The following is a 25949-nucleotide window of genomic DNA, read 5'->3' as shown; positions in this document are numbered from 1 at the left end:
AGCCAAGGCATTTTGCTGTACATTTTTATTATACATATCTTACAAAATTACATCTCGGTGTGTGAGATCTACGTCAAAATATTTCTCGACTATTATGCCACGTTTGACGATCCCGTTTTAACAATTAAAAGCGTTAATAATATTAGCTAGACATCGCAATTACTTGCACAAACACGTGTGCGGCGTATCTCACTGTCGTAAAATTCGTGCCGTATAATTGACTACAGATATCGATCCGGTACATTTGCGAAGACGATACGCGAAGTACTTATCTCTCTCTTTCTTTCGTACTTTAACATAATGACAGGAACATATTTCCGAAGTACACTGCTCGATCTCTTCGTTAGTAGAACTTCACGGTTCTATCGTTTGCAAGAGACACATTACGGTTTTTAAGACGATACTGTATACAAAATATTTCTTTTTCTCTTCTTTTCGCTATTATTGTCTGTACATTCGTTCTATAGCTTATGCGAAAACCGCACTACTTTAGGCTACAGACAATCGTTAAAACGACTATGTTTCTTTGGATATACGTTATGTTACGTCGAGACGAAAGTTTTCAATCCGGCGATCGAGTGGCAGCATCGTTCCTCTTCGCGATATCCTTCTCCAAGTTTCACGAGAGTAGCGAGAATAAAACGGTTTAAAATATGTATATATATATTTGTATATGTATGTGTCATTTCCATTCTTCTAACTGTAAAAGTCGGCTTTGTACAAGTGTCCTACATATTCGTTTTTATATACAAAATACTTCGTATATCCGTCCTCAAATTGCGTATTATTGTCTGCGCGTTCATAGCACGTTCTCCTCGCGATACGATTATTATATTGTATGTGTATAAAGAAAAAGAATAAAGAATGAATATGTATCACTTGATGAAGATGAAGCGATGGCTACAGCAGCTAGAGTGATGGACTTAACGAATCGTTTCAAGTACTCGATCGCACGATAAAATATATATACGCACAGAAGAATTTACGTTCGCCAATATGAGTGCATTTAATCTCGCAGTACCATCGTGCTGATGAAACTCACAAAGCAACGCTACCGAATAAGACAAAACTCGACAACGAAAGAACTCGCGCACTGCTAATTGCATAACGAATTTCGCGTCGGATGATTTCTTCCTACCGCGCTTCTACTGTGCTATCTAAAAAATCTCAGGATTTCAGGACCTGAACGCAGCAAGCCTTTGCCAGCGCCAGGTCAGGAACGAACACGTGTGCCGAACAAGGGCGTGTTCTCCCTCGGCCGAATCGGATATCTGCTGGTCGCCCGTCGAGGCGACAGTGAAGCGATAATACTGAACATTTATGTACCGAAAGGCGATATCTACCTGCGGACGCGAATCTCCTTCTTTTCGCACTGTTTACCGCGAAGAAGACTAAATATTAGTCTTCGACTCACGGCGCCTACCTTTCGTTTTACGCTTTAGTCGCGCGAAACACGCGCGTCGTTACAGTTAATACATATGTACACGGGAATTATGACGAGGTTTCGCGGGATATCTTAATTTACAATACTATACGGTGTACTACATTCATGTAAGCTGACGGATGTACCGAGCGAAATTAATCTCCGAAGCATCGCTGTGAAAAATCTCTCTTCTTCCCTGTCTCCTTCTCTGTCTGTGAACACAAGACGCGTTGTACTACGTGTTGCAATAATGTCCCTACAACGTGAATTAAATAATCCACGCGTTGTCTCGGACAATCGTCAATGTCAACGTTAACTAAATGCATGTTTCAGTTTTGGAATGTTGATACGTGTCTCGTCATCGCCTCCCTCGAGGCAACGTTACCCTTATACAATCTATCGGATAAAATTTGTGGATCGATACTTTCTTACTACTACCACGCACTCGGCTTCCTCTTTTAGACGCTAAGCAATTATCGCATGTGTATCATATGTCTGCATACGTCACGATACACCTGCAAAGTCTCCGCTAAATATCCGCTCGCGGAAACTTTGGAAAATACACTCGCAACTCTTCACGTTAAGCAACAGGCTACTGAATAAAAAGATTCGAAAAACTGTCGTCGATCACTCTGTCACACGAGATTCTGCATTTCGCTGGCTCTCGGACTTACAATCTTGAGCTCACGTTGTCGGCTCGATTTTTTTCACTTGAAATGATAATTTTGTATTTCTTTTTAAGAGAGATTTGGAACTTATCTGCGAGGAAGACTAAAATTCCGAGTAAATACGTCGCATGAATTGAGATAATTCATGCGGCGAGTATATGTACCTGTGTATCAGAGGAATCTATGTGATACTTCGGGATCGAGCGAATTCGAGAGCTTCTAAGACTTCCAAAAATAGGTCGCGTGGCAGCGTCTAAATACCTATCTAAAATTTCGTCGTATACGAAGGCAACTATTCGAAGACACATACGCGTTGGTATTACGACTACACGTATTACGTACTTCAACTCGCGCGCGTGCTCGCTGGAAGAACCGGAAGTCTCGCCGAACTCGAAGGTGAATGAGATTTTTACGAAACTACAGAGCTATCGTCTCAAAATACTACGACGTGCAGACCGATCTGATTTGAAAATAGAACGAGCTTCGATTTAATTTTAACTTCACGATGCACCAAAATTTTATATCTCGCCAAGTGCATCTCATTGCTGAAAAATCTGTAAAATTATTGCCGTTTTGTCCTGAACGTTAATTAAACGTTATCTCTCTGAATAAATGTTCCTGAAGAAACTGATACTCGCGTCTTAGGCTTGAACTACGCAAATAAGGTTTACCGTTTCGAAAAATTCCGTGTCTTCTGGTACACTCGTAATTTCTAGACAGTCGACGAATTAATATGCCGCGTGCTATCATCGAATTTCGCTTACTAGCCTCGTGTTACTTTCCGATACATTATTAGCTAATTAAAATCTGAGTACGCTTACCCAACTTGACGAGGTATTAACCATTCATCACTTTTATCTTGTCACTCGTCAGGCATTAATTGGTATCTTCTTCTTCAGAAATTCAGTAACTGTCATTTACATTTCGCGGAAACCGGTCGTGTTATTTTTTTTAAGTAGACTGAGCGAGCTGTTATCTCGACGCGAACTTTCGATGATCGGATAATTAATAAATTACCGATAAATGCAAAATACAGTGATGAATTGTTAACGCTATGTCGAGTGATATAGTTGTGATCGTTCGCAATAGTATTATCGCAGTAGTACTGTTGAGACCGTTAGATTTGTCGGCGAACTGGCAGATTGATGATTGGATTCGGTAGAATATACTTTCAGATGACCACAGCCTCGTAGAAATGCCCTTTCGGTCCGACAATTGTAACTCGTGCACCCCGTCCGCCGGATAAAACGCGATACGTGATTACCTGCAAAAAATAAATGTCAAAATTATCGTATCGGTCGAAGAATAATTATTAATAAATGGAATTGTAATAATATAAGTAATATCAAGAATTCTTAGGCTGTTGCAAAACTAGCTCCTAAGATTTTACAATTATGTATGTAAATGATAATATACCAATTACCATTTTTAATTTAAAATCGTTCAAAATCATATTAAATTAATCTTACTAAAGTCAGGGCGTGATGGGCGCGTCGAATTCTTGATCTCCGACCAGGTACAGAAATTGGAAGGCAATCGCGAGCAAGCTGATCCCGAGCAAGTCACCCATCGCAGTCAGATACGGGATCGCCGAGTTGTCGGGATCGATCTTCCGTTTCCACATCCAGTGGATCATAATGAAGGCGATGTAGAGGAGTGCCGCGACTTGCAGCATCGCCGCGCAAAGGTAAACGAAGACAAAGAGCGGTGTCATCGACGTGTTGCCGTCCTTAATGTAATTGATCAGGTAAATGAAGATGATGTGGCCTGGTATCACCATCGTCATCAGAACCCTCGTCGTCCTGGCGTGCATACCTGGAGACAAAAGACGATGATGAGAGAAAACGCTGATGATGAAAGAAAATTGATCGGATATTTATCTGAAAAACTAGAGAATACCTTTCCCGAAGAAATTAGCGATGGGAGTAATAAAAATAACCGGATGCGTATGTCCTGGTGGAATCAGGAGCGTGCCGAGCTCAGCTTGCTTATGAAGCGCCGTTGATATCCTGCTGGCCTGAACGGCTACCAAGTTTCCGCCGACTCCGTTGATCACCGGCTGGAACACCGTCAAGTTCTCGAAACGCGACACCATGAACTCCAATATGAGGCCGCCGCAACTGCAGGAAATTTCATACATTACAAATCTTCATCTCAAGCTTTACTCGACATATAAAACGATGAATATCTAATAACCATGATCTCCGAACAGATATCAAAAAATCAAAACATTATTCATTGATAATCTGCAAAAATGAAGAAACTTTAGAATTTCAAGCTCCTTAGCTCTGAACGAGCAAAATTTGCAAATTTAATTCTGCAAATTGTGCAAATTTACCTGCTGATCAACATCGCCACCATGACTGGCGTCCAGCCAAAGTAGAGCACGTCGTTGGTATACTTATTCTTCTTGGCGATCCATACCCATAGCGGCGTCACAAGGACATAGCAAGCTATGACGAGAGGTGCCACCCAGTCCTGTTTGTCTATGCACTCGTAGAGTATGGTGGCGATCCATGAGAGGAGCGCGAGCGACGTGATGTCACCAAGACTGGCAGCTATCGGCGTGGCCACGTTGTCCGGATTGATATGGCAACGACGAGAGAAGACGATAACGGCTGCGGTAATGAGGCCCAAAACGAAAGAAGCAAGAGACGCGGTGACCAGACTGCTCGCGCACAGGAGATACGCGTGGTCCAGGGAGACTGTGCCGTTGCGGAAGGCGCCCATCACGATCGCCACCACCGACCCTAGGAAGCCCACCACTATCGCTTGGCACTGCAAATCATGATAACTTTTTAGTATTGAATAATGAATAAAACTTCCGAAGACAAAAGGAATTTAATTTAATATTTAATTGAGAAGACGTTCGTACAATGTTAAAAGATTCAAGAATAATTTACCCTCGTGAGGGTAAGTAACCCTCACGAAGCTTACGCTAAGAAACAATTTCAAATTTATGGAAAAAATGAGAATTATGGGATTATTGATGCAAATTTCTGATTACCGGCTATTATATTTTTTTGATAGAGATCGATTCGCTTGAAGCACGAGCATATTATTTATTGCACGGCATTTGAAGTAAGTATCCATGTGCACATGTACGATAGATCGTGTACGATACGATGGCAAACAGTCGGCTTTCCGAAGGCCGTCGTTGTCAGCGTTGAACACATAATAAAATAAAATTGTGGCGCCAATGATAAGACGGCCGGAGCGCGTAACTTCATTTGCCACATCGAGCTTGGCTAGGAAAAGCATTATTCCCTTTCCTTGATAACATGCCGTCTGTTCGTCTCGTAAACACAGATCACATCCAATCTGGATATTCTTCGTCAATCCACCATTTCCAAGAAACATCAAACGGTGATCGTTCACGATTAACAGGTAGCAGCGGGTTGTTAAAAAGCCGCAGATTATGCTAATTTATAGATAATAGATTGTGAGAACTCCGAGTTGAGAGTGTCAAGGAAATCTCGTGCCACCAATCCAATTCGCTGATAGAAATTCGCGAGATTGAACTTGAACCCGAGAGAAACTCGTGACGCGGATATATTTATACCCGTGGATATATTTACGATGCTAGACGATAAGAAGCCGGATGATTAATAGCGTAGAACTTTTCCGTTCGTCACGTCGCATAGTTGTTAAATAAAACGTAGCAAACGCACGTGCACTCGCTTGCTCGCTCAAAAAGTCGGCAAGAATCGGGCAGACCGGCAGTCGTAACGAAGACTAGGAGGAAAAGTACACGGCGTGTCAGGCGAATTGAGCCAATACGCGTTTCGCAATGTATTCGACGGAATTAAGTAACTGACTGGTTTGAATGACAAACGGCAAATATCGGCGTTTAATTGTGTAGCATCTAGTTAGAACCAGTTTCGCGAGAGTAAAGTCTGAGGCTAAGGCACGAGAAGGACCGACGTGTGTATTCTGTTCCGCACGTAGTTTGCTTTACAGCTTCATGCTTCGTATCAGGACAATGTACTTGTACATATGCTTTTGAGGCACATGCAAGTCGACGACTTGTGCGCGCTGTTCCGATTGTATCCAACATTAGCGTCTGGGCTATGCAGAAAATAAAATTACCGCGGTATAAGGAAATGCTTCCCAAAGCACATCGGAAAAATGAGTCCTCTCTTGAATCCGACGAAATCGATGCGTTGTGCTCACCTGTATTAAGACGAGATTCCCAATGATCATGTGCCACTGTTCCTTCGGCATGTCCATGTGTCCGAGATTCGCTTGAGTAGAAAGACGCGATGCCAGAGTCATTTCCAGATTACCTTTCAGGCCCAGAAGTGCCGGTACTAGGATCATGAGCTCGTTGACCTTCTCGAAGACCACCCAGTGCTATAAGCGAGCACAACGATTAGTTAACAGTACGAAGCCAATCCTGCGATCAGCTTGATTAACTTGAGACAGAGATAAGATAACTGGACGAAATAAACGGAGTGCGAAATATCGCAAGCAGAAAATTGGAGAACGTGTACCTGGACCAGATCGAGGACTAATCCAGCGCCCACCATGCCCAGGCCGGCGATGAGGAAGGGTATGAAGACCTGGATGGTGATCGCCAAGTACGACTCGAGAGGCTCGTCCTCGTCGGTCATGCCGTAGATCTTGCTCTCGGCGACGACATCCGGTAGCCGACCTCCATCGGCGCCATCGTCAAACATGGTCACCTCGAGGCAATCTTCGTCGCCGCCACTGGTAGTGGAGTTTGTCGCGACTGTTTGTCCATTGCTGGTGGTGGTGGTGGTAGTGGTGGTGGTGATGTCCTTTGACTCGGAGGTGGTCCGTGAACGGCCACCAGTCGGTGTCATCCTGTGGGAGTTCTGCTTCTCCGGAAGCAGGGGCTCCTTACATTGCTCACTGTCAGCAGAAAGAAGATTTCTGCTGCTTGAGTTTGAAACAGGTGTCGAATATCGAAGGCCCTCATCAACTCTTCGATAGCAATCGTCAGTGGATGATAAGCTCGAAAAACGTCGCGATTTATCGGTTTATTCGAAACGAGAAAATGTCATTCCGTGGCTTGAGAGAGTAGAGGGATGAAACATTATAATAATAATACGTTGTAATATCAAGTATATGTATCCGTCACCTTAATCTCAAACTGCAGAATGAGAATAATGAGAAATTCCTAACAATTTATCAATAAAAAAGTATCTTCTAAGAAATCACGTTTGTCAAATTGTTTTGTACCCAAAGATTAACATTACGTGGCATGATTAGCGCAGGTTCGGCGACAGCAAAAATCAGAAGTCTGTATTAATTGACGCGAGATGAATCGATGTTGCGGATGAATGAAAGGGGATTGCGTTTCCAGTCGGCATGCGTGCGATCGATCGTCGCGTGTACGCGCGTAAATCCACAATTAATTCCGTCGTATCATCTTCATCACACATCTTACGTTACACAGACATCTTCATCTCTTCGTCGGTTCTTCAGCACTGAATACGATTCGTGTGTTAAAAATATCGTTCGATATTTTTGTGTATTTTTTCTTTCATACTTTCGTTCGTGTTTTTCACTCACCAACCCTGAGATCGGGGATAATGTGTTACATTATTAATATTACGTTTTCTTTTAACGTACTTTTCGAATTTGACGCCGATGCTGGCGGCCTGGGGCGGCTGTGACTTGTCGGGCGGCACTCGCGCCGGATGTTGATGCACCTGGCCCTCTATCATCTTCCTACTGGGGGCCGCGCGGAACTTGCTGCCGTGGATATATGGCCATTCTCCTTTGAAAATGATAAGGCTCGCACCGTCGACAACGACGGTGACGACGATGACGACGACGGCGACGGCGACGGCGACGGCGATCAGATTTCAGAACACAAATAACGCAAATTACGTAATTATGCTGGAAGAGAGGGGTCCGCTATCTCCCTCTTCCCTCTTGTTGATTAGATCCGTTCAGGAATCGACGTTAATCGCGTTGGAAATCAAAATGTGAATCATTCAGCGATGATGCGCCAGTAGTAGGAAGGTATGAGCGGCTCTTCTGCGGAGGACCGTCACACTGTCACATAAATAATCATCATTTTAATCCAGATGAGCCAGACACGTGGCATGCAAATCAAGTTTCCCAGATTTGCCAGTGGGGCTCAGTGCAATCATGCGTTACTTAAATCAACGTCACAATTTGTTAATTTGAGAGCATTGATATCCTAATAAAGAATAAATGTGTCGCAAGTACTCAATTTCGTCGATGCGTGTGGTAAATAAAATTCCTGGGGCAGATTCATTGTCAGAAGATTTTGAAGGATTTACTGCAAAGGATCTCTTCGTCAACACCGTCAAGAACTTATCTTAATCTCTTCGCAGCGATAACTGATTCCGCGTTATTTTTATTCCTCCTGGTAATTCCTGAATTTTTATATTTTATCTGCGGGACACCGTGAAACGATTTCGCGTAGCCATATGTACTAAAGAGCTGTAATGTTGCGTTACTTCCGTGATCGCACCACGTTTATGAATAATTATCTCTACGATCTCACGTGTCAAGCAAATAGCAATGCGAGTGTATTTTGTGCACACTACGTGCACTTCTAATTAACATATAACACGCTCAATTTTCTTCCGTCTGAGTCACATGCCGGAAAGAATTATGATAATTTGTTTTGCGATATTACTGTAGCGAGTATTCATTACATGATTACAATAACGCGCGTGCAATGGTTGCATGTTAATAAGTCGTTCGCGGCGCCGATTCTCTTAATTTTTTTCCCTTCTTCCTCATCACCGACAACGACCAAACCGCAGACTGAGTTTTACGCGAACGTCAAATTTCCGTTCCCGGTTATCTATGTCTGTAATCCATGGACGCGATTTGGTATCATCGCGATATTGGCGAATACGTCACGATGACGGCGATAACGACGTTCAATCGTCCGGCGACCTTACGCACGGAAATTGAAACTGCTCAATTAAGGCCAGGCGATTCGATTTAACGTTGCTCTTATGATCAGCTACAAGACTGGTACCTTGAAAATGGAACAATCCGGTCATACTTGATTTAGAATAAGAAGAAAAAAATTTATATGTCAAATTGTAATAAAACTGTGTCGAAAGAATAGATGGAATATATCTCGAAGAAACAAAGATTTTATCTAATTTTTCTAACAAAAGATGTTTTTTAAAATTCGTTGAATTCGTTTACGTTCCTTGCAATTCTTTTCTTTCTATCGTATCATTTCGCGATTCGAAAATTAGACATCAAACTTCTGGAAACTGATTCCCGCTTCATTGACACATGTTTTGCAAAAGGAGTACTTAATTCTCTCCTATCTGCAAATTAAGATAAAGAAAAAAAAAACAATAAAAATATTTAATCATCGCGATCGATGCAGATATGAACAGACTGGGCTTGTCAATAAGGGTCAATGTCGACAGTGCGTGATCGCATTTGATATTCATTGTTCTCTCAGCTGCACCTTGCGTCACTCATCGACCGACCAGCGGACCGACCAGAGCAAGCAGCAGGTCCGGAAAGCACGTTGCGTCGATTGCACGAGTTCCCGTAACCTTAACCCACGCTCAGTCAAGTCGACAAGCCTCGACAGAGTACTCGCCTATCGTTCATCCGCATCTCGTCTTGTCCTTCACGTTTTCCGCAAGAATCGGCGAGCTGGTAGCAGCCGACTCACGTTTACGAAGCGCGCGCTCGACTTTGGCGCGCGGATTTCCGGTACCACGCGGATTTCGAAAGAATCTTCGGAAATACGAATTAACGCAGCTTGTCGATGGCTACCCGCGTATTCGAGATGTTCGGATATCCATCTCAGCTCGTGCAAGCAAAACGAGATATCCGCGTGAACGTAACGCCCTGAAGAATCGCGGGTCGCTAGAGTGTCGACGAAGTTGAACAATTCGATTCCACGTCGGTGAAATTCACTTCTAAGATTTCTACTATAATTTCTAAGAGAGCAATCTAATCGGAATCTAAGAGTTTCAATTTGAGAATTTTATTTTTCGGACTCTTGCGGGTTGAACCATTGTTAAATTGAACCTTCCGTCCGTTCTTGCTCGACGTCGCTCTAACTCTGTCAAACACGCGCGGTGCGCTAATTTGCTTCGACTGTTACGCTCGAATCATGACATAAAACTTTCAACGGCGCCCGAGAGCGAACTGTAATCGATCGAATAATAGTTTCCAAAAAGTCTTTCGTCAGACAAAATTCAATTCGCGTGTCTCGTTTGTACGTTAAACCGCGGTTCCCTCGCCGGAGCGTTCCAGCAGACCGAATCCGGCTTCCGAATGGTTCCTCCGCCCTCACGCTCGTACCTGGATCCTCAGGCGTGGCCTCGGACGGATTTCCGGCTTCCCGAGGACGAGGATCCTCCGTCGCGAGGTCCCTTCTGTCTAGGTCGCTGTCTGATCGCCAGCTTCGTGCTCGGTGATCAGTTCTTCGGCGCAAGATCAGCCCACGTCGAGCATCTGATACTGGACACCCGGTGGCCTGGTGCGAGGCCGTTTCACGCTGCGGTTACATCGCGACTGATCGCGATCGTGCTCGCATGCATGCATGCCTCCTTAAAACTGGTTTGGAGACACGCAGGAGGTCTGTCTGTGTGCGTTGGCAGACCAGTAGACAGAGCAAGCGCGCGTTTATCGATCCGCCGCCGGCTTCCCGCCGCGGCTAGACCGTCTGGGAACCCCTTCCGTTCCGTCCGGAGCGCCAACGACCACCCCTTCTCGTTTCTTCCCAGACGGCTGGAAGAGTCGTCCTCGTGGATCCCGACAAGTTTCTGACGTCACTCGGCGGGACGAGCTAGTGGTCGACGATTACGTCATCGTTTCGAATTGCACTCGAATCGCGCTGCATTCTCCGATAATTTCGTTGTACGTCAAGCTCATCCCCCGCATGTTCCGGGGCAGAAGAGCCGCCTCCGCGTTTCCTGAACGCATCATCCCCGCGAACGGTTGCGTCAGCGTTTCGGTGTACTCGAATTGCGCTGTGTAATCTGTGATCCCGTTGTATTCATCGATTTCTTCTCATCGTTTCTTTTCATTTTATTTAGTAATCTTGAAGAGTTTTCATACTTGGAATCCTTCTAGTGACTCTGCATCGAAACGAATCAAGTAATCAGATTATCAGGTTAATCGGGTTGAGCTGAATGACGCATTCTTTACCAATAATTTTGCATCTCTTTAGAATATATGCATCTTATTTCTTGTTTTAAATAATCTGGTTGTAAAGAAATATATAGAAATTTGTGGAAAATCGAGGATATATGTGTGCAACATTCGATATTCTCCCTTGCGAGTGACGTCACACACGTGGCGTGGTTGTGCGGGCATCGGTTACGTCATCAATCAACAGCTGATGCATTCGGAAGCTCTTGGTTCATTCATGGATTTACAGTGTGTTACACGGATGTTGCACAACCGCCTCCGTTTCGCACAATTTTCGTGGTTTATGGACGACACGCTTTTATGCCTTGTAATTCGATGATGGCAATAATTTATCTCGGCAACAATATACCGTCAATTTTTATCCCCGACTTTCGTAATAAAGCGTTATGTCATCCATAATTACGCTCTGACCCGATTATCGATTACGTATACGGGGAAGACCGTGAAAAATATCGAGCGAGCTCTTTTATTTTCTGCTTATTACGAAATACGATACTTCAATTATAATTTCAATAATTGAATATAATTCACATATATCATTAATAATAATATGTCTGTTATCTGTAATTTTATGAAATTGCTATTCTAATTATCTCGTCACGAAATTAATGTAGCAACTTTAAAATATGCAGATGGAAAGCTCATTTTGTAAATACCATATATCAAGTATCGTGATGGAAATGCATAAATTGAGAGCTATTTTTAGGCGACAAATGACATTTGTATTTCATTGTTCGTGTATGACGTCAGAAAATTAATATTGATTTTCCGCGTTTATCCGATATTACTCTGAGGGCTGATTATTCTCAGAGAATAAAGCCACGAGCATGCTCTTACGTAATACCTTTACAAGCAATACGATGGCTTTTGCTTCGTCTCTAAAAGCGCGCTGTTAAAAGATAAGGCAAGCATAGCCAAATATTAATGATTTCGCGATTAATTTTGCACTTGCCGTCTTTCGCACAAGGAAATTCACTAGAAATTTCACGATTTATTATGTCATTCTAAGAAATCGGGTTTATCTGATCAGGTAATTTTAGACCGGGTTCTACTTTCGAGCACCACTTTTACGTCTGCCGAATTAGCAAGTGTTCGTGTGGTTCCATTCTCTTTCGCAGCAAAGTACACCTTGCACCAATATACATCTTGCATGTTCATTTCCTTCCAATTTCGATGTTATAGCGCAATATTGCGTTAGAACTACGTCAAACAAACAAACGTGTTGGCCATGAACACGATACGATGGGAAAAAAGCGTAATTGCGTCGATCGATCGCTCGATAACGTATATGCAACCAGATTGAAATCACAGTGGATTGCCGAGTAAATTATAATTTGAGTACAGAAATTTAAATTAGATTTAACGTCTTTTTTTGTCAGAAAAGTCTTCCTCGTTGCGTCGCACGCGCGATGACGCGTCGGAATTACGATGTCTATCGATTCAGAACGCTGCATCTCGTTCAAGCATAATCCTTATTTAAAGTGGAGCGGAAAAATTCGCTCATAACAGTCAGTCGGTCAATGACGCGCGAATAGGATTCACTGGCCCGTCTATGACCGTATCCTGTGTAGGAGCGGAGTCGTAACACTCTGGCCGTTCGTGACACGGCAATTTGTATTCTGGTAACTTGAGGATTAGGTCACACTCTCTCACACAGCCCCGCATTTTTCTAATTATCACTCCGCTCTTTGAAACATCTGTATTTCCTGTCGTGCGAGCGCCTGATGTCAAAGATACCCGGGAATGAATGAAAGCGTCTGATGATGAAAATGCTTGATTGTTCGGCGTCCGATTAAATTATCGATCGCGAAATCGTCGAATTCCTTGATAAATTACGGAAAAGAAAGGTAATGCCGTGTGATAACGCAACGAGAAATGGCATTATCAGATACGATTTGCATTCTGACTCGAGACTCGAATGTCGTGTGTTCACAATTCGACGAAACGCTGATCGCATCGTTCAAGATAGTCACGTGGAAAACGCGAGATCGGTAGGTGTTAAAAGCCCGATAATCACAGCTTTAACAATGCGTTTAACGACACGCGGCTGTTGGCGATTCGCGCCTTGATGAGTAACAGTCGGCGAAACGTGTCGACGAAACGGTGCGTTTGCACATCTAATTACGCAAGTGCCAAGCCAACTGCATCGAAGTAACATGTAATGAATAGTTTGTAAAATATTGTTTGGTCACTCTCGCTGCCGATTCGTGATCATTTCGGTCAACAAGCCGGGGATGCGCCGAATCGCCGTGATCCAGCGATTGACACCATCGACACTGCAATGTTTAACGATGCAATTATCCCTTGCGTGACCGTAAGACGATCCTCGCGATCAGGTTTCCGTCTCACGATCAGATCTCGATCCACTCTTGCGAATGTCCAATTGTTTTTTTTATGTTTTCTTCAGTTTTTGTGAAATTGCAGGCAGTCCAGAATTTCAAGAGCTCGTCTCATGGACAATTAAAACGATCTATGCTTTCGATGCAGCATCTCTTCGCGATTTTGCACGGTCGCGCGCGAATTCGAGTTGATAGCACGTAGTTACCAATTTCTTGTCGTGAGACTGGACGAGCGTACTTCTGTGTGCTCCCTTGCAGGCACTCGAGCAGTCGAGATGCCCATATCTTGTATCTTGGCAATTGAGCTGGCGATAATGCAGCTGCATAGTTACAACGGAAACATCACTAACGACATTTTTACAACAGTATTTTAGCACCGCTCGTGTGATCGTTTACATGTTATCAGTGGCTTTACTGCCCGGCTGGCGTGCAACTTCGAATGGTGATAATGCACCGTCGTCAAGGTTGCGCCAACGACTTTTTTATTGCCCATAGAATGTAATGGTGCACAACGTTAAATTCATTCTCAGATTTTTTATCATAAGAGCAAGCAGTGATCAGATTAGAGAAGAGCAAGTATTTTATATTTTCTCAGACTTATTTCAAACTTTCCAGTTACTCTCTTCCCAGGCCTGACAGCTGAGCCCGTCAACTTAGGATTCTATTGAAGTCAATGCGTAATTGATCCAATCGGCGTTAATCATACGTTTCCATCTTAGCTGCACATTTTTCGTCCTGCATAATTCAAAGACAGTTGATGCTCCGTGTATATTTCTTCTGCTTGTGATCTTTTCAAATTTCTTCTTTGTTTCTTCAGAATAAATTCTGAAAGTTCTTGAAAAAATCTTGAAGACGAAGCAAGACATTAATAAAATCTAAGACAGTTTGGCACTTTTTGCTTACATAAATTCGTTTAATCAAATTTTCCTGAATGATTTCGGAAATCGTTTCCCAAGTTTTTTAACGCGAGTTCGAGAGGAGAATTTACGAGCGTAGGTTTTGGCGTGCATCCGGCCTTAAAGCAATATAGTCCGTGCTCACACACGCATACCTTTCGTGGTTCCTTTTAAAGCGCCTATTACGTAAGGTCCGCTCTTGACTCGGTAAAGGTCGACATTGAAACCGGACTTGAATGAATCGTATAACTGGAACGCATTCAGATACACGACGATTTTCCCGGCAATTTCAATAAAACAGCGCATACCCACGTGTAATTCAGCCACGCGCGAAGATTCTGCCATCCGCATGAGCGATCAGAGATGCACGATTTTGCTGATACTTGATCTCGCTAGATCGTCACTTGCTTCTCATTCGCGTTATGAAAGGCAGCATCGTCATATTAATATCTCCAATTAATAATTATAATCTGCCTCGTTTTGTCTGGCTGATTCCATCGATTCGCCGGACATATATATATATATATATATATATGTTTAGCGTATACTGCTTCCTCTTCGACATGGTCCGGCGAATCGATGGAATCAGCCAGACAAAACGAGGCAGATATATATATATATATATATATATATATATCGTAGCTATTGTTAGCACACAACGTACATAGATACTGTAAAAATCGATATAATCGATCACACGTGCGCGTTGATGCAATTGTGGCGAGAAAGATCAGAGTAAGAAGAGATGATTGAAGACAAAAGCGATGTGACATTAATATTATTCCTTGAGGAATTGTTGGAATAAGTGATGGCGAAGTGAGTTAAATATCTGGTGTACTGATGTTAGTGCACGTTCTTTGTCTGCGGCGGGCTTATAATATAATTGACACACTAACTTACTGAGCTCATTGGTCGTTCTCATGCGTCGATGGATCGCGTATGTTTTTTAGTTAAGCTTTGTCACGAAAGGAGTCAATTGCTTTAAGCGAGTTACCATCTCTCTTTAATTGATCGTACGTTTTGTTCTCGTGACTCGGACCGTCATTTATCATTATGTCCGTGCATTGCGTTCCAACTGTAATTAAACATACTTGTCTTGCTCTAAATTGTCGCGGCAAAATAAAAGCAACACGTTAAAGTGTCAATAACTTGATGAAAGTCAACTAAAACATTGATTCAGTCGCTGGAATAATTTCCTGAATGTGCATTTACAAAATTAAAACTACACGTCACCTCGCACTATATTGCGCGAGTTGAGTTCACTTCGAGAGAATTTGCGGTAATATTAACAGCTTACTGAGAAAAGCGTTACTCGCGGAATGATGAATTTCCGTAATCCGTGGAAAGAGAGAGACGGATGGATTCGGTGGCGCGAGGGTGGTTGATTCCGACAAATGCAGTAGACACGTCGATATTTCCAGTTACACCTCGGACAATTCGACGAACTGCATCGACGCCTACTGCCTCTCGTCGTATACATATTCTTTTATTGTTCTTGCACTCACCACTCGCTATCGCATCGTAAACGCGTTGGCGGGCGACAACAGGAGCATCAGACTGTGTTACGCAAACCTTAGACTTGCTTCTTCAATTACGAGCCCTTATGCCACACGCAATTGACCTGCTACAGTTGGGCACACAAATAACGAGGACCCAACGACGAAATGGTAAATCGTCGTGCAATTGCTTTATCGAATAAACGCGGTCTCTCCCTTACTAAGACCTACAAGTCTCTGAGACTCATCCAAATATAACGTTAACGAGGGATGAAAATAGAAATGGTTGCACGTTCAATAGCATAAGATCATTGAAGAATCCACTCGAAACTTAAACATTAAAAAGTGGAACATTAAAATCGTGATCTCTCTCTCTCTCTTTTTCTCTCTCGATAAACGCGATCTTTGACCGAGTCTTAATCGTAGGTTTCTAATCTTTCCAATAGCGAGCTCTCCTAGAGGCGGCTGCCGAGTTCATGTCGCAACACGATAGATGACGACTGATAACCGATAACCGATGTACGTTTACCAGCAGGTATTTACATGGAACTCGCGGCCAGTTTACACGAGCTATTATCGTGTGCAACTCGAGAAGAAGCCCACCATCGTGGACCACACGCGAGCGATTTGATGCTGCCGGTACCCGAGACGTCCTCGTTGTGATATTTTTACACGCGTGTCTCTCCAGTGTGCTCTTCATCGTCATTCGACACCGAGGTGCAAGGAGCTAAATGCTCCGCACTCTTTACTGCTATTCCGCTCGCGAATCACCGAAACGAGGCTCTCGCCGGTATTTAACAGCTTTCCATTTATAATCGCGCCTTCCCCGGTAATAAAGATAGAATGCTTTTATCGGCAAGTCGTGTTTTACATCGTTTTGTAGCGGAGACCGCCGGGAATTTCCTGATTTTGCCACCAGCGCGCTATTCATCCAGTAGTAAAGACAAGAGATTTCCGCGACGCTGCTCGAAGTTTCCGCATAGATTTCCTAATTCCTTATTCGTGTTTCCTTATTCGACGCTCGTTTTTTTTCTTTTCTTCATCAAAGTCGAACTCGACGTTCCACAAGTCAGACAAACGTTGTTACATTTTGCAAACATTATCTCATGATGTTTCGCCGCGCTGGTACCGCATGTTGCACGCATTCGAGTGTTCTCCAAACGTGTACATTTATCTTCCCTGGATTTATTTAAAACATTTCGTTTCTTTATTAGATCCTAGACTGGTCCATCGCTAGAATACGCAAGACGTTCCCCTGCGGCCACCCCGTTTTTACGTCGTGACGCTTTTCCGTCGTCGGAGCCGCGGGACGCTCGGCGGGCGACGGCGAGCGCCTAAGCGCTTCCGTAACATATTCGCAGATTGATAAATTACTCCACGTGTTTAAGTTCGACCATGACGGGCAATAACTTAACATACGCTCTGATACCTCGCCTCTCCCGGTGTATCTTATCCGCCGGCTGTCGCTCGCTCGCTCGCTCGCTCGCTTGCTCGCCGACTCGCTCATTCGCTCGCATGCCGCGCGATTATTTTATTTTCGTCGCCGGATGGGCATCGCACGCAAGACGCAGCTGCAAGGTGTTCCCTTCGATGTACTTACACAGTGGTCAGCTGCGCCGGATGACGATGATGCACTCGCTGGTGGCCGCGGCCGAGGAGCCCGCGGTGTCTCTCCGCATTTCGACGATCGCGCACTCCTCGAGGACACTCGGTTGCGATTTTCGCTGAATGGTCCACGCGTGAGCAACGTGAGCACGACCCACGAGAGATCTCACGGCACGCCAATCTCCCGCTGTTCGTCCGATGAACTTATTTTATTGTAGCACGTGGTTCGTTTTAATCATTGGAGCGAAATGGGCACGCCGTTTTTTTTCCGTTTTTTTATGTCACGAGCGATCTTCAAAAGAAATCCACGGGTGATCGGAATGCAGGATGATAAATCACGTCGGGCTCTGCGTCTCACAGGTAGCTCTGTCCAAAAACCAGTTATCGCACGAATTCGACGGCCGCGTACGTTACGAGAAGACGAGAAGTGCCGCGACGAAGATGGTAGCGAAGTTTTGGAGCAATTCGAGATATTCGGCGAGCCGGTACTTGAGCGGGTAATCAAATTTCGCAGCGGAGCTGTGAATGCCTTTGTGTTTCTCTTTCTCTCTTGGTGGGATCGTTATCACGGTCGATTATTTTAGATTCGTTATCGGTCGTCTCCCGATGCTATCACTCGGTGGAAACTTTTCCAGAATCTCGACGAGCCACGATGAATGTTACGTAAGACAACGGATCTCTCGGGTAGAAAATCTCAGGCGGGTAACTGGAACCGATCTCAATCTCGGTGAGATCGGGAATAGTAACCCTACTCGGCTGCAATTCGACGATTACAAAAGTAGCTCAGGGTCGAATTACAATGCTGTAACGCGCACGCATGTTTTCTACATTTGGAATAAAATAATCGCGGCTCTCCCTCCCACGCACTTTGCACGAGGAAGCGAGAAGGAAAATGTTGGAAAAATCTCTTCGGTTCTCACTATATCAAGCCGCAAATTACGATTATAATTTGGACCTGGTATCGCAACCATCTATCATATACTCGCGAACAACGAAGAAGCGAGAGATCTTTTCCTTTTCAGATCATTTTCTTATGGGTCATCGCGATTCACGACTGCGACCCCCGTTGGAGGCTGGTCCCGTTTCCCGCGTTCGCAGCATCGGGAATCGAACTCACCGAGATTGGAGCGGCGTCGACCCCGAAACGGAGCACGACCTTTAGATCGGATCTAATCGCGTTCTCCTCGCGGCCACTTATTACCCGTATGCGCGTGCATAACGATAGATAAGATCTAAGCGAGGCACCGTGTACGCCGGGAACGGCGTGATAGTTGGCACTGACAGATCCAACTATTTCATTCACAGTCGTCGTCGTTGTCATCATCGTCGCCGTCGCCGTCGTTTGGCTTGACCGCGCGAGTCGTCGCGGGCCCGTGTGTAGGTGTACGCGCACGGACGAACACGGCGACGTGGATGAATGGACCACACAACGCACACCAGGGAGTAACGCGCACGGTTACGGGTGTAGGTGGATTACGAGCGAGAACGAGCGGGAGAGAAGAAGAGACGGGGCTCTAAACTGGAGCCGAGAAGACACAGATCCCGCTGCCGTGACCGGTGCACGCTCACTCGCGAGCGGGCGAGCAGGCGTGCACGTGTACGGGCGCGTGTACACGCACGGCTGTTTGACACTTCACACAGGCATCGCCACGCAAATTGGAGACACAAGTTGTACCTGCGAGGCGTGTACAAATTTTCGTACTCGGCTGCGAATCGCTCGGCGTCCGAGGAAATTACAGTAAATTTCGCGGAGAAGCAAGCGACGTGACATAAATACCGATTAAATTTTAAAAGGCGTGTTCAAGTGATAAGACCGTGATATGAGTACGTCCTACCGCGAATATAGCGACTTATTCTATTTTCGTGATCTGCCGCAGATATATAGCGTGCTCGTGAGCGCTTGCTTTCATGTTTCCCAGAGGTGCTTACGCAATATAATTATCTAATTCCCGGTGTCACGCTTGAAATCGGCTGATTTTTCGTCATAAAGTAAAATCTGTTACGTGCCTGAGATAAGCAATGGCGTAATATGAATTATCTATCAATAAGAGACTTTATTGTTTCGTACAAACGTAACAAATCGTTGTGCTGGATTTTGTTATCGTACATAGTGATGTATATGTATACAGTAAGTAAATTCTCTCTCGTCGAATGACGCCGTTATCTCGGACTTCCATAATACATACATTTTAGGCACTGGAAAATATTGATAAAGAGCTTCAGTTTATTTCAACTTTATCTTTCACGCAGTAACTTCTCAAGAGACCAACTTCATTTACGGTAATATTATCTGAACGTTAACAAAATGTTCTTAGCAACGTATCGCACGTATTAACATGTTACACTCTCAATCTTGCTTAATCTCAAAAGAGTGTTCCTGCTTGATAAACGTTTTTAATGATAGTCTACAACAAAAGAATCCATTTGTCTGGTGTTTTACTTCCTTCGGTGACACCAGGAGAGGAGAAAAGTTACGTACATCTATTATACACGTTATTTTTATACATCCGAATTATCATTAGATCTGTTTCCACAAGATCTTATTAGCACCTATAATTCTTAATGCGAAATACTGTAACACTTATCCCCTTATATTTTTCCGAATATACGGAACGTAACAAACAAGTTATACCATATCCAACAGCGCGAAAGATAATTATAATATAATATTAAACGAATTTTATCTTTTTCTCGTGAATTAAATCAATTCGGATAATTCCGTACGATATATATCCTTCAAAGTCATTCCGTGTGAGTGGCAAAAATGCACACTGCGGAAAAAGTTGATCGTACCGCTAATAAATTCTTTCATTTCAATATCACGTCAAATATGTATACGTATGTGACACGAGAAATATAATACAATAATATATAGATATATAAAAATTAATAAAAAGTCCTTATTTAACGTTTCCATGATGTGAATCCACTGTCTGTTCCGTACAATTGAATTAATTGTATATAATCGAAATTTGTTCAGTTAATTTATGTATACAGGAATTTTTCGATCGCGAAATAATTGAGTTTAAGAAAATATTTTGTTATGACAGTATATATATACACTTATGTAGTTTTGATCAAACTGTAGCACGAAATATAGTTCATATCGTTATCTTTTTTCTTTGCAATAAGAACGTAATCGTAACGATAAAACCGAAACTATGTATATATAGTATTAGCAAATACTGTCTCTTGTTTAAATCCAGTGCATCTTTGCAATAAATATATGCTTACTTTAATTTGTACTCTTTTCATATGAAGAGACGTTCAAATGAAAAGCTTCCTTTAAAATGACAACAGTAAAAACTCACTGCACAGTCGGAGTGCCACTGTTAATCTCGAATCGGCCGGCGTCGCGCGTCGCAGGCTTCGCTAATTCGACTCGAATTTCTCATCGTGGTCCTCCGAGGAACAAAGGTTTCGAAGACTATGACCTGTAACGTCAACGTGAACAATTCGGAGTATTGCACGGATTTTCGAACTGATCAATCTCCTACGTCAGAATCGCCGTCGCCTATCGCGTACAAGATATGGAAGGCAATTCCAAGGAGTGCGGTTCCTATAAGGTCGCCAGCCGCCGTTAAGTACGGTATCGCGGAACTGTCCGGATCCATACCCCTCGTCCACATCCAAGTAACCATCAATTGCGCGATGTATAACAACAGAATCACCTGGAAACCAAGCAGAGAGCATAATTAATATTTATTCTATATTGACATTAATATAAGTATACATTTTGTTTTTATATCTACTGTACCTGCAACATTGCAGCGATCAAATATATCGTAATAAATATAGGCGTAAACGAGGTATGTCCAGCTTGAAGGTAACTAATAGTATAACTAAAAATCAGGTGTCCTGGTATCACCATCATTAACAATACCCTGGCTGTTCTCGCGTGTCCTCCTGCGAGGAAAATTTCTCGTTACACTTATTCAACGACACGGCTAGATATTACGTATAGATTCAGAGCGAGCTTACCTTTAGCGAAGAACGCGTGGAACGGACTGACGCAAACGTTAAGGGTCCCTTGAACACCGGTGTGACAGTCTTTGTGCAAAGACGTCGATATTCTACTGGCCTGAACGGCGACTAAGTTACCCCCAACGCCGTTAATTACTAATTGGAACACCGCTATGCCTTTGTAGCTCGATATGGTGTAGTCCAAGATCAGTCCACCGAGACTGAAAGCAACATTTCATTCACCCTCCCTCTCTCTCTCTCTCGTTCTCTACTATAAGTACTCTTATTCTCTGTACTGTAGTCTAGTGTAATTCGAGTATTCACCTGCTGATTAACATCGCGGATATCACAGGCGTCCAGCCGTAATCCAGTACCTCTTTAGTGAATGGATTTCTAGCTGCTATGTAGCCCCACACTGGCGTCGCGAATATACAAAATGTAATCAACGTCGGGGCTATCCATGGAGCGTAACCTGAGGAAATATCGATACATACACATTAAGATTCGAATATAGCAGATAATCGCACTGAAGAATGTAAATCCATACTACCTATCGCATTGTACAACAGAGAAGCAATCCAGGATAAAAGCGCTAAGGTAGTTAGATCCCCTAAGGAGGCCGCGATCGGAGTGGCAACGTTATCGGGATTGATGTTCATTTGCCGCGACAACAATATCACCGCGACCATCACGAGACCCAGCAGGAAACTGGCCACAGAAGCAGTGACCAAGGCACTGGCGCACAGCAAGAGCCCGTGGTGTATGTCGAAGTGAGCTTCGGGTACCCAACCGAGGATCACAGCAGCTAAGGATGCCAGCAAACCCACCACCATCGCCTGACACTGGATCAACGCTAGATTGCCAACGATCAGTGTCCATTGCTGCTTCTTCGTGTCCATCTGACCTAGGTTGGCTTGGGTCGACAATCTGGAGGCCAACGTCATCTCCAGGTTGCCCTTCAGGCCCAATAGTGCAGGAACTAATATGTATACTTCGGACACCACCTGATATACCGGCCAATGCTACAATCCAACGTAGTGTTCATTAGATCAAGTTCCTCGCGGAGGAACGCAAGTTAGCGAATCTATCCAAAAATTTACGACAACCAATCACGATATGTCATCCTGATCAAGTAAAATAAATCGTAATATAAAGATTCTAATTTATTTTATTCTATTTCTTTTTCCCTTCTCGAATATGTTCCCGTCCTGACTCTCGCAATAATTCCGTAAGATTGATTCTCAATACCTGCACCAGATCTAGCAGCAAACTGGCAGCGACCATGCCAAAACCGGCTAGTAAAAAAGGTATGAACATCTGGATGGATATGGACCACACGTTCTCGTCGTCCACGTTTGCAGTCTCGTTCTTCTGGCTGTCTCGCTTGCCGCCGATGTAGACGATGCCATCGCTGTTTACCGGTGACGATATCAGCCGCTGTACATCAGCCTTTCCGCCCTCGTCGCTCTCGTCCTCGGAGCTGAACTCCAACTCCATGTTGTCATCGGCAATGTTCGAAACGAATAGCTCGTCGCTGCCCAGACCCACCATTTCACTCGGTGGAATGTTTCTCTTTAATTTTCTGCGACGGACTCCGCGACTGTGTTTACGGCAGTCTCTTTGCACCCTCGCATGGCTCATCCTCGTTGATTTTCCTTGTGTGGATTATCGGCGAGTACTACAGCCAGGAACGTGGAACCTTTTGTTAGTGTAGATACACGAAAATCCATTCGCCAAATTTTCAAATGAGACACCTACATTTGATGTCATTGTTTTGAGATCCTTGAGTTCTAAAATCTTATCAGCGGATCCAAACAATCGAAAATAATCAAGTTCCAATACGGTGGTGACGTCGAATATGAGATTAATTTCTCGTAACATTTGTTTTGCAATTTTTAGTATCAACGAATTATATAACTCGCTATTCTATAGTTTAAAATTCAACAAAATTTGTGTAAAAGTTGAATAAATTAATTAAAAAATTAATTAACAGAATCCTCTCTCTCTCTCTCTCTCTCTCTCTCTCTATTAATATAATCAATATTATACGAGAAGATGACAAATGTCGTGATTATTCTGCAGTGCTCCTATCAATGTATGGAATTTCTAAAAATAAGAATGTATCTTTTTTCTGTGACGCTGATAGTACGTTATCTGTAAGGCTGTAGATTATTTGAACAACCGACTAGAGGCACGTAAGCGACGTATGTTTCATCGCATCTACTCTAATTCTGCTCTAGAGTTGGTTCTAATTTAGATCTGTCGTTGATTTTGCATACCACTTGTATTTTCCTTTTTTTTTATTCGACTGCACTGTACGGTGTTTGCGCACGCGATATTCAGGGACGAGCACAAACATATTATAACGAACCGTTTTGCACACTTTTTACAGCCCAAATAATTATAATTACGGATATAATGCATTTCAATGTTTACACACAAAGTTGCATAACATATGAATAATCTTCATACTAATAAATACTCATATAAATTCATGTATAAATTAATTGGACAAAGTAATTTATAGGATAAATTTAATTAATAAAATTTGAATAATTTAGTTTGATTAATTTAAATCAAACTTTAATTGATAAGTTTATTGAAATAATCAAGCACGTACTTAACAACTGCATTTTAATATATATATTAAAAATCATTTTAAACGAGTTTTTCAATTATGAAGTCATGTATATGCATTTGATTTTTAATTTATGAAGGAAATTAGTAATGTAAAATATAATGCTAATGTAGTCAAATAAGACGATGATTACATACTGCGACAGCGTTTTATCACGACACATTCGTTATATATTATGTCATCAAAGCTTGGCATATGTAAACAATATGCAGAATTATCTCTACACGCAAGTATAGTATCGATCAAGGTTTCGACATTCGGAACCTGTCATGACTCGGTAATCGTCTACGTAATCGGAATATAAAATTGCGCTTATAGTACAAAACAAAATTTCCAATGACTCTCTGTTTACAACGTAAGTTTTGCAACATTACGTTATGAGGAAAGCAGATACCATATAATTACCAATGTAAAATAGATATGAACAAAATTTATGCGAAGAAACTGAATAAAAAACTTTATCTAATTGACCCTTGCGCAATTATCATAATATTCGCTGCAAATGTCATACAAGTTGTATCAACATTTAAAAATGCATTTCGCATAACTTCGCCATTAAATTTTGTTTGATATTTCGTTAAAATCTTGAAATTTGCAATGATTCGTGAAGTGCTCCAATATCTCTGTATGCTCCGTAATCTGCTCGCGGTGCTATGAAGCTCAAAACTTCTTTCTACTTAAGCAATATTTTTGCAATTTACTGACACTTTCACAATTTCAAATAAAATTTATTAAACAGAATATCTCTATTTCCATCACACTTAAAACGCACGTATGTCTCTTCATACTCCGAAATGTTCGGACACACTTGACTATAAGATCTATAAGGAAACTCTCTTAATTATCCTCAAATACGCGACAGTTTACTCAATAGTTTTCCTTGCATCCCTACAACAATGTTTGCAAGGGATTCCTATAGTTCTCGCGAAAAAGAACGCATTCTTTCCGCGCGAGCATTTGACAGCCCGAACCTCATAACCTCAAAACACGCCACGTACCTCGAACGTACAGCGATCCTCCTCCGCGTGCTGCTCCATCGGCCGAACATACAAGCGCGGTTGCCGCGAATTGTTGCTCAAGATAATTATAAATATCTTCAATATCCTTTTCGGTACTTTGCTCCGTGAGCGAACCCGACGTCACCGCTCACCGCGACCACGTATTTACGTGCAACTATCGATGTGCATCGTACGGTCGAGATCTATCGATACTGGCTGCCTGCGATTCTCGAAGCGGCGAACAATCGAAGTTCGTCGCCCGCGTACTTGCCTGGTACCGTCGAGTTCGCGTGAGTAGCACCTTTTCTTTCGAGTTTTCGCGGAAAATTCGCGTCAAACCGGTCTTGTGCAAGTATTGGGTCGTCCGGAAAGTTCGTGCCGATTTTGAAGGAAAATTCAAAGGCAACATTTTTTTTATGTCGATAAATATTTATTGACTTATGTATGCACCGTTTTGTTTCACAACCTTTGTCCATCTTTCACGCAACTGGAAGATTCCATTCTCCCAGAACTTCTTAGGTTTCTTGGCGAAAAACTCCTCAAGGTGGTTTTTTATGTCGATCAAAGAGTTGAAGTTCTTGCCGCTAAGAGAATTTTGCAAAGACCTAAATAAGTGAAAGTCTGAAGGTTCAATGTCTGGTGAATATGATGGGTGAGGTAGCACATCCCAGCCAAACTCCAACAATTTTTGTCGGGTAGTCAAAGAAACATGAGGTCTGGCATTGTCCTGATGGAACACGACGCCCTTCCTATTAGCTAATTCTGGACGTTTTTCCTGA

The 25949-nt window shown here is 43.0% G+C and overlaps 2 protein-coding genes across 6 annotated transcripts; both read right to left on the bottom strand.

Annotated features, from left to right (window-relative positions):
- Nucleotides 1–15: 15 nt before the first annotated feature.
- On the bottom strand, nt 16–19454 carry LOC105284235 (solute carrier family 41 member 1). 4 transcript variants are annotated; one of them, XM_011347590.2, is made up of 9 exons: nt 18689–19454; nt 17567–17937; nt 7690–8118; nt 6585–6966; nt 6265–6444; nt 4430–4869; nt 3991–4211; nt 3561–3906; nt 16–3355 (listed from the first exon to the last, which is right to left on the bottom strand). In XM_011347590.2, exons 3-8 carry the CDS (start codon nt 7782–7784, stop codon nt 3566–3568), a joined length of 1659 nt encoding a protein of 552 aa, XP_011345892.1. In that variant the 5' UTR covers nt 7785–8118; nt 17567–17937; nt 18689–19454; the 3' UTR covers nt 16–3355; nt 3561–3565. The 4 variants fall into 4 exon arrangements, with proteins under 4 accessions (XP_011345892.1, XP_011345890.1, XP_011345895.1 ...); XM_011347588.3 differs by lacking the exons at nt 17567–17937; nt 18689–19454 and adding an exon at nt 10384–10641; XM_011347593.2 differs by lacking the exons at nt 7690–8118; nt 17567–17937.
- A 154-nt stretch (nt 19455–19608) lies between these two features.
- Nucleotides 19609–25356, bottom strand: LOC105284234 (solute carrier family 41 member 1). Of its 2 annotated transcripts, XM_011347586.2 has the most exons (7): nt 25171–25356; nt 22783–23212; nt 22085–22556; nt 21859–22006; nt 21553–21755; nt 21329–21477; nt 21057–21242 (listed from the first exon to the last, which is right to left on the bottom strand). In XM_011347586.2, the coding sequence occupies exons 2-7, from the start codon at nt 23173–23175 to the stop codon at nt 21057–21059; spliced, it is 1551 nt and encodes a 516-aa protein (XP_011345888.1). In that variant the 5' UTR covers nt 23176–23212; nt 25171–25356. The 2 variants fall into 2 exon arrangements, with proteins under 2 accessions (XP_019888815.1, XP_011345888.1); XM_020033256.1 differs by lacking the exon at nt 25171–25356 and having other exon boundaries at nt 19609–21242; nt 22783–23175.
- Nucleotides 25357–25949: the final 593 nt, after the last annotated feature.

Source organism: Ooceraea biroi, chromosome 12 (genome assembly GCF_003672135.1).
Source record: "Ooceraea biroi isolate clonal line C1 chromosome 12, Obir_v5.4, whole genome shotgun sequence".
NCBI lineage: Eukaryota > Metazoa > Arthropoda > Insecta > Hymenoptera > Formicidae > Ooceraea > Ooceraea biroi.
Note: the sequence above shows the minus strand (reverse complement) of the source record. Positions and strands in the feature narration are given on the sequence as shown.